The sequence below is a fragment of the Nelumbo nucifera genome, chromosome 1, assembly GCF_055504915.1.
Source record: "Nelumbo nucifera cultivar China Antique chromosome 1, China Antique-T2T, whole genome shotgun sequence".
NCBI lineage: Eukaryota > Viridiplantae > Streptophyta > Magnoliopsida > Proteales > Nelumbonaceae > Nelumbo > Nelumbo nucifera.
In genome coordinates, this window is record NC_142649.1 from 105,317,570 (window position 1) to 105,326,870 (window position 9,301).

At 35.7% G+C, this 9,301-nt stretch overlaps 1 protein-coding gene across 2 annotated transcripts; it reads left to right on the forward strand.

Moving 5' to 3' along the window:
• Positions 1 to 612: 612 nt before the first annotated feature.
• LOC104608641 (O-fucosyltransferase 7-like) lies at positions 613 to 9,045 on the forward strand. Of its 2 annotated transcripts, none has more exons than XM_010274682.3 (12): positions 613 to 971; positions 1,534 to 1,632; positions 1,860 to 1,959; positions 2,055 to 2,122; positions 3,981 to 4,069; positions 4,157 to 4,337; positions 4,434 to 4,562; positions 4,662 to 4,795; positions 4,976 to 5,189; positions 7,579 to 7,763; positions 7,850 to 7,945; positions 8,447 to 9,045. In XM_010274682.3, exons 1-12 carry the CDS (start codon positions 816 to 818, stop codon positions 8,592 to 8,594), a joined length of 1,599 nt encoding a protein of 532 aa, XP_010272984.1. In that variant the 5' UTR covers positions 613 to 815; the 3' UTR covers positions 8,595 to 9,045. The 2 variants fall into 2 exon arrangements, with proteins under 2 accessions (XP_010272984.1, XP_010272985.1); XM_010274683.3 differs by having other exon boundaries at positions 8,451 to 9,045.
• The last annotated feature ends 256 nt before the right edge of the window (positions 9,046 to 9,301 follow it).

The following is a 9,301-nucleotide window of genomic DNA, read 5'->3' on the forward strand; positions in this document are numbered from 1 at the left end:
TTAAGAATTAAAGAAAAGGAAAAAAGTAAAACCCATCTCAACATCACTTTTCGTTTTTTAATCTAATCAAACAATCTTTTATTTATCTTTCCAATTTCTATATTGGGGCCATTGATGAGAATTGGAAGTAAATAAATTATTGTAAGAAGTTACGGAACACAGAGAAATATAGTATAGATCGATTGATGAATAAAACCAGGAGCGCCTTACCCTATTGGCTCCAAATTTTGTACAGCCGGAAGATTGTGACGTTTTCTGTTTAATGAAAGTGATGGCTAATGAATCAAGGTGGGGTTGGGCGCTCATGGTTTAAAGTTTAAACACGCTAATTTAATTGGAGCTTGGAAGAAATCGATAGCAGTGCATTTGCATTTACGTTTCGAGTTCGATCGTTTTCGAGCCAGCCTCTCTCCTTCTACAGTTCTACTACTCTCGTTCCCTCTCGTTTTTTTTTTTTTTTTTTTTTCTCTTTTAACTTTTTTTTTATTATAAAATTAATAGATACATATAAATGGTTTTTCCCTATTCTTTTATTTTTCTAGTTACAGAGTCACCGTTAACCCTTCTTTTTTTGTTATTAACAATAAATAAAGAAAAAGCAAAGCAAAAGCTGGAACTAATAAAAACTGGAACAGTAAGGAGTAGAAGAAGCTGGAAAGAAGCTCACAAAACCCCACTTCTCCGCGTTACTCTTCACTCGGCATTAAAATCCTTGAGGAATAGAGGAGCTTCTGCTAATTGTTGTCTGTGCTTGTTCCGTTGCTTAGCTTTAACGAGAGAGAGAGAGAGAGAGAGAGAGAGAGAGAGAGAGAGAGATGCATAAACGGAAGAATAGGCCCTTGGTACTGCTGCGGATGGTGTTGATGGTGGCAATATGCGCTATAGCTCTAGTGGCTCTATTCTCTGTACACGTACACGTCTTTCCTTCTTCCAAGCTCCGAACCATTTCCGATTCTTACAAGCTCCCCACGGTGAGTACTCACTCCAATATTCCTGAACTTCTTTTCTCCTCCCTCGTCTTTCTCTTCTAGAGTATTTCATCTTCTCTCTGTCCCCTTTTTTCTTTTCTTTGTTTGTTTGAGCACTTCCCGTTCCATTTCTCACAGTGCCGGTTAGGGCTTTCAGTTTCTTCGCAATTTCTGTGGTTTCTTACGTTTTGATTTATCAGGCACACTATTTTTGTGTCTCCTCACTTTAGTTTCCGAGAAGATCAGCCTTTTGATCTCTATCTCACTTTGCTATTCCTTCTATTATTAATTTGTTTTTCTTTCCTTTTCGTTTAATGGTGGATTAGAGGTGTTCGCCAAGGATCAGCTTACATAATTTTGTTCTTTTTGATTATCTTGATAATGAAGAATTTCTGCTCTTTTTTCTTTTTTAATTTTTTATCTTCTCTATCATTTCTTTAAAATCATGTCTTTTGCTTTTTTTTTTCTTGTCAAGTTATTTTTCAAATAATTAATAGTTCAGCAGTGTTACTGTTTGGACTACGAGATGAGATTGTATTCTGATCTGGGGTTGTTCATATCGCAGCAACATGAAGTCGGGTACCATAGGTTGAAAAATGAATTAAGCTGGACACAAGAGTTCTCTCCGCCACAATTGTCCAAAGTTCCTCCTCCTTTACATAAGGTTTTCGTGTTTTCATTAGTCTTTTCAGTTGATTTATACTTGTCCAAGTTATTTTTAATGCGTATATACTTGTTTATTTTCTGCAAAAAGTTTCAACCCACATTGATTGTGGCAGTAGTTAATCCATCCCGTATCCTATAGGGACCAAGTACCTTTTATTTAGAATATTTTTGTTAATACAGAGTAGTCATGCATCTTTCATGTTTTCACTCCCTTAGACTTGACAGTTGAATGGTGCGAGGGAGATTTTGGATCTCGACAAGTTGTGGAAGCCTCCTCGCCCTCGCGACTTTGTACCCTGCATTGAGCCTGGTCCATCATATTCATGTGAGGCAATTAGGCAAATATATTTTGGGTTGCTTTTATTTTAATGTGCAATCGTTAAACACATATTTCTCTTACCAAATACATATTTTTATCAGCTCCTGCAGAGTCACGTGGTTACCTGCTTGTTCATACCAATGGTGGACTCAACCAGATGCGGGCTGGGGTTAGTATGATTCTCTCTGTCTTCTGTTAGAAGGTTCTGTTTTTTTTTGGTAGAATCTGTTAAAAGGTTCTGTTGTAATCAAGATTCCCATGAACCTGATCTTGCTCATAAAGTTATAGTCCATTTCTCATTCAAGGGTATTTGTTAGGAAAGGTTAAATGGAAAAGAAATAACTTAGCATGTCATAGTTGTACATGTTTATCAGAAAGAAAAATCTATGCATTTCCTATGCCTTTAGAAGCATGAAATGGTTGATGTAATATTTCAATGAATAGATGAGGACTATTGAAGTCTAATATTGTTACTGGCTACTGCTCTTGTTTGCTGTCTGGTTAAAATTTTCTTCATTTTGGTAAGACTCAGGCTTGTGTCCCTTTTGATGTGCTACCTCTCATCATGTCTAAATTAAATTCTAGTCTGAAGAAGAGAACCATGATGTTAGTTGTTGAGCTGCCTTTCAAGAAAATAAAGTGGGGCAATTATCATTGGATTCATTAATGAGAAATTAGAATCTTTGTTGTTGATGTTTTGACAACTTGGAGTATGGGTTCATAACTGCTTTGCATGTTAATGAAGTTGGATCAACTTCCCAATTATCAACTAGGAAATTAAATCCATGTTGCAGTTCTAATTGTCTTTTCTCTGTGTTGTTGAAAACAAATTACATGTCAGTTTATGCTAGAAATGTTTATAAATTATAACAATTAGCTTAAGGTCAACCTGTAAATATATGGTACTGGAAATAATAACAATACTACCATTCAGATTATCTGTAATAAAAAGGGGCAAAGCAATTGGCTATAGATGCATATATAACAATTTTGCACTGGTCTCTAATTCACTAAATACAAAAAATATTACATAATATGTAATTTACTATATTATTGATAAATATATAAAGATTATGTTTCTTCAAAAAAATAGCGTTTGCCTTGTGGATTTTCTAGTCAGTCAGTCAGACACCTACAACACATAATTAAGTCAATCCTCCTCAGATGCATATACTTATGCTTATATCCCTAAAAGTTGTCAAATGAAATGTTAAATCTTGTTTTGGTTTAAAGATTTATCAATGGATTTGGTAGTCGTACCATTGATATGTGGTAAAGGCCTAATACATTTATTTATTAGGAAGATGATGCAGCCCAGCCAGGAGACGTCAAGCCTGACATTGTGGTGCTGAAATTTCTCATCTTGGCTATTTTAGGAGACACCAAGCCTCTGTAGTTATATATGTTGGCTACAAACTGTTGTACTGCTATCTTTTATCTTGGATTTATGGATGTTAAAATCCTAATATAAGGATTTGGTGCACTATATCTATTGCCATCATGAGAAGTTTCAAGTCAATGGTTTGTTTGAAGTTTACGGCTTGTTCTCCTAAAGGCTCCATGTCTATGTTAGAGAGAAAGGAAAGTGATCAAGAAAAAGAAATAAAATAAAAACTAGATTAGAATGAGAAACTTGACTTGATGAAGCCTGATCCAAATTATATGGGGTAGTCTACATAAACCATTAAATCCTGTTTTACACACACACATATATAATTTTTTTTTTGATAAATTATATATATATATATATATATAATTTAGAGGATACATAAATGTGTATAAATCCAATGGAGTTGCTAGCCTTGGTTAGCAATCCCAAAATGTAAACTAGCAGAGCAAATACAGTTTACACCACTACATCTGCTTCACTATACCATCTATCAGGGGCCATTATTATGTAATTACCATTTTATAGGAAATTACACATATACCTGAATATGCAAGAATTTTGATGGTAGTGCATTATGTATTTATCAGTATATAAGCCACTGTCCTTAGCTGAAAAAAGTTTTCATTTTGAGCTGCAGATTTGTGACATGGTGGCTGTGGCTCGTATCATAAATGCCACTCTTGTTATTCCAGAACTTGATAAGCGTTCATTTTGGCAAGATTCTAGGTGGGGATTCTCATATTGATCTATATTCTTTTTTTTTTCCCAAAGTACTACATAACTAACAAGTTAAAGGACTTGTTTAAATGTCAGCAACTTCTCTGATGTCTTTGATGAGAATCATTTTATAAGTGTGCTGGTTAATGATGTTAAAGTAGTCAGAAAACTCCCGAAAGACCTGGCAACTGCTACTCGAGCCGTTAAACACTTAAGAAGCTGGTCAGGTATAGACTACTACCAGGATGAGATAGCTCACATGTGGGAAGAGTATCAGGTATTTCTTGTTCATATACTTGTCCAGACTCCAGACACCAGACCAACTTGATCCATACTTGTGGCCTCGTCTTCTTATTCAATTCATCTTTTCTAGGTCATTCGGGCAGCTAAATCTGACTCTCGCCTAGCAAATAATAATCTTCCCCCAGACATTCAGAAGCTACGTTGCCGTGCATGTTATCAGGCTCTTCGTTTTGCCCCTCGCATTGAGGCCATGGGAAAAGTAAATGCTTAAACTATGATATTCATTTGTTTCTTTTATTGTCAGCACCTTTGCTGCGATTGGTGCAATGATATGATTTTTTAATGTACTACTTTGCAGTTGTTGGTGGAGAGGATGAGGTCCTATGGTCGTTTTATTGCTTTACATTTGCGTTATGAGAAGGACATGCTTGCTTTTAGTGGATGCACACATGGTTTGTCTCCTGTAGAAGCAGAGGAATTAGCCACCATTAGGTATGAGGTTTTCTTGGGGAGCTTTACTGAAAGTCAATTACTTATATATTCTTTTGAGAAGCATTCCTTTTTTAAAATGTTCCCCTGTCTTGCACTGATCTTAAACCTGTTATTTTTTCTTCCATAATTGTTTTTTTCAAGAAAAGGTAACTCATAATTATTATTATATTACTCTTGTAGAGAGAATACTGCATATTGGAAAGTGAAGGATATAGATCCAATTGAACAGAGGGCAAGGGGACTTTGTCCGTTAACTCCAAAGGAGGTTGCAATGTTCATAACTGCTTTAGGATACCCTTCCAATACACCCATATATATTGCTGCAGGGGAGATATATGGTGGTGATAATCAAATTTCTGAGCTTCGATCCCGCTTTCCAATATTAATGAGTAAGGTATGGAGTTTCAAATGGTGCTTCTCTATATTGGTTAATGTTTTTAACTTTTTCTAGCTAAGTTATTGTGATGCTGGTGTACTTCAATACTGCAAATTTTGGATCCTAATTGGTATGTAATCTTCTCATCTTCCATTCTGATGACCTTGGGGTTGGTTGGGGGAGGATCTCAAACCATGGCAGCACATGGGCATTGTGCTTTGTGTTTTTTAAACACCCAAAACATGAATAGGGAGTTTTGCAGATCATTCATGCTTCTGTTCCATGTAAATGGCTAGAACTGGAAAATACAAAATAACTAGCAGGAGACTTTATATCATTTAATTTATGCAACTAGGAGCCACAGAAATTAATTTTTGTCAATTGTCAGTTCTTGATAGTGGTAGAGGCTCATGTGATAAAAACATATGGAGCAGTTAAATCTTTTTGATTAACGTTTCTTTGAGTCTGCGTGGTGGTAGTAGGTGTATGAACTGCTGAATTTGATGTTCGGTTTTGTTATGGGGAAACAATTTCGTGAAATCATGATTTTGTTAATGGGCATGAAGATTTTACTGTTTTAGCCTTTTGATCTAAACTAGAATTTTCATTTATGGAAATCTCATGGTATATTGCATTAATAAAAACAAACCTCGGAATTTCTTTCCCTTTATTATATCTCCAATTGTAAACCATTAGTTTTGTTGGAGATTTTTTAATAACCTTTATCCTCATATTTCCAAGGACAAGGACTTTTTAAATGTAACTTTTTTTTTGATAAATACTTTTTAAATGTACCTTGCATTATATATTAAATCACAAGGGGCATCCGGAGGGGATGAGCATGCAATAATCTTTTCTTGCATGATATTCTGTGCGTAATGATATTCTCTGTCTTGTATTTTAAATGTGTAACGTTTCCTATAGAAGAAAGAGAATTTAATTGGAAATCACTGTACCCACAGTTGGAAGAGGCATGTTGATGTAGGTTTTGCAATGGTGTTTAAATTTTCTGCAGTCCATTCTGATAACTGCAAGGGAAAAAAGGGATGTCAAAGATCTCAGTATGGTGGCTTTATCTCCTTCTTTCCTTGACAAAGTCTTATCACAGAAATTTTCCATTTAGGTGAAACTTTGTCTTACATTGTCAGTCCCAAGCCTGGATGAAAAGGTTTCAGTAGTGAAGTCAATGAAAGTGAGTGACTTGTTTGTGAGGCACATAATCCTCGGAACCAAGGCCAATGGGTCTTTGACAAACAATTCAATGATATTGATCCGGTGGGATAATTCTGATCCAACCTGCAGATCATATGTTTTGAGAAAAAGTTTTTCTTTGGAGACAGAGGCATTGTTTGTTTGCATGTAATTGGCTGCGGAAAATGTTTTTCTTTCGAGATCTATGCATGGCACCTTGCCCTGCTATTTTTGCGAAAAAACCCCCTTTTTGGCCTCAAATCGCAATTTTTAATATTTTTATAAACAAAAAATTAATTTAAAAAACATAAATTAAATATAAAAGAATACATATAACATATCTAAAACATAATTATACATTATTTATTGATAAAATATGTATTTGTACACACACACACATATATATGTATGTATATAAATATATGGGAAAATTCCCGATTAGTACCTGTACTTTGGCTTTAGTGTCACTTTGGTCCCCAAACTTTAAAATGCGACAATTCAGTACCCTAACTTTCAAAACATGACAATCCAGTACCTGCCGTTAACTAGCTGTTAATCAGCCGTTAAGTGACACTTTAAAAAGACAAATGCCCTTCGAGTGTCATCTAATTTTCTTTATCAACTATCCAAACATTGACAAAAAAATTAATAGTCCCAAATCCCTGCCTCTTCTATTCAAGAAACTTGGGGTTACCAAAATACCCACTCAAATGTAACCCCAACTTTCTTGAATGGAAAAAGCAAGGTTTTGGGACTGAATTGTCGCATTTTAAAGTTCGGGGACCAAAGTGGCACTAGTCACAAAGTACAGGGTACTAATCGGGAATTTTCCCTAAATATATATACCTTAAATACATAGATGCTGATGTGGCATGGTCTGACCTGTTCGATCTGGATGGTTGAACCGGTGACCCATGACCCGGAGACAAACGGTTTAGCCTCCGGGTCGGTTTTTAAAACATTGTCTTATAATCTTCCTCAAGGCATTTGAAAAGGGGGTTGATTATCTTATTCCAAATTTAGTGACACCCATATACATCACCACCTTTTGTTTTTTTTTTCCTCCCCAAGTTAAGAAAATGATTTATTGACCTATTGAATATTCTGTTAATGGGGGAAAGAAATGTTTAGCAATGTTTAGCAATCAAATTTTTAGATCTAATGGTTGATTTTGATGGCAAGGATATTTGCTCACTTCTCATAAATATTTTGACAGGAGAATTTAGCATCAGTGGATGAGCTTGAACCTTTTATGGGTCATGCATCTCAGATGGCTGCACTAGATTATATAGTATCAGTTGAAAGTGATGTCTTTATCCCTTCCTACTCTGGGAACATGGCAAGGGCAGTTGAAGGTCACCGTCGTTTTCTGGGGCACAGGAAAACAATTTCTCCTGACAGGCAAGGCATCTTCTCTGCTGCCATGAATAATCCTTGTCCTTTAATGGTATTTTATTAAATTGTTTCTGTTTCTCTTCCTTTTCCAGGAAAGCACTTGTCCGTCTATTTGATAAAGTTGAAAGGGGATCACTAAAAGAAGGAAAAGGTCTTTCTGATCGAATAGTTGAAATCCACAGAAGACGGTACATGGATACTAAAGCTACTCTGTTTTTCAGTTATAAATGATTGAATGAAGGCAAATTTTTGAATTTAAGATGTTTTAGTCCATGAGTTCATCAAGCAAGAGCTTACATTGCTTCCTGTCTGTGGTTCCAACTGAGAATTGTTAGGCCAAAAGTCAACTTGAATGGATGATCTCTACTCCAGTAGATGGATGTCTCCTTTTCTATCCTTATTTTATAACCATTTTACCCTGAACTGTCCAATAGAATGCAATAATAACTTGTATAGTTAATGACATAGGTATTTCTTGATCGCATCCATTAAGGCTATGTTTGGTTTGAAGGGAAAGGTATGAAAACCTATACAAGGTTTGTAAAGGTTTCCTTTCCTTACTTTTTCCTTCAAACCAAACACAGCCTAAATGGACATGCTACTTGTGTGTGGTAGGTGTCTTAAATTTGTTGTAAATATTTCCTTCATGTGGAGTTTTTGGATATAACTGTCATATATGTTGTGGACAGGCAGGGGTCCCCACGTCGAAGGAAAGGCCCCATCTCGGGAACGAGGGGCATGGACAGATTTCGATCGGAAGAATCATTTTATGTGAACCCTCTGCCGGATTGCTTATGTCAGAAAGAAATGTCCGGTGTCAATGGATCTCAGATTTAGTTGGTAGACTTGTGGGACAGATTAATTCTTTTGGAAGCAATGGCACCTTGTTTGCATTTTTCCTTCGCTTTTCTATTGAATCTCCTGGAGCTGGGGCTCTCGTTATACAGCTGCGGAATGTGTATATCCCGAGTGTAGATTGATCAAAAATAGATTTAACTGTAGATGAAGAGGATGGATTAGATATAGAGGGGGTTGTTTGAGACAAGCCTTTTAACTCCACATTCCACATTTTCAGGTTCATGTATGTATGATGTATCAAATATCAATCTATTTATTTGATTGGGACAAGTTGACCAGGCATTGAGGGGGAGGGGGAATTGTTTGGGATATTAATATTGTTTCTTTTTGGAAGTAATGGGTTCATTCCAGTTACCGTGTATCATCTCATTTGATTGGTTCTTACAGGGAAATAAAACAATGAAATGTACTTGCAATTTTTAGCTTTCCACCTTTCATTTGCTTTTGTTTCTGATGTCTTTTAGCCATGGGACAGTTTTTCTCCCTATAGATTTTCATCAGCTGGCATGACAAAGCCCCACAGTTAAAAATCAGAACACTAAGGATCACATCAAATTGTTAGATATAATTAATTAGATTAAATTGGTAAGTAAATATATGAATTATGTAGGTTGTATTTAGACTAATCCTGTAGGATTTGTAAGAATTTTAAAGTGTTTTATCTCCATTAAGTATAAACCAGGATA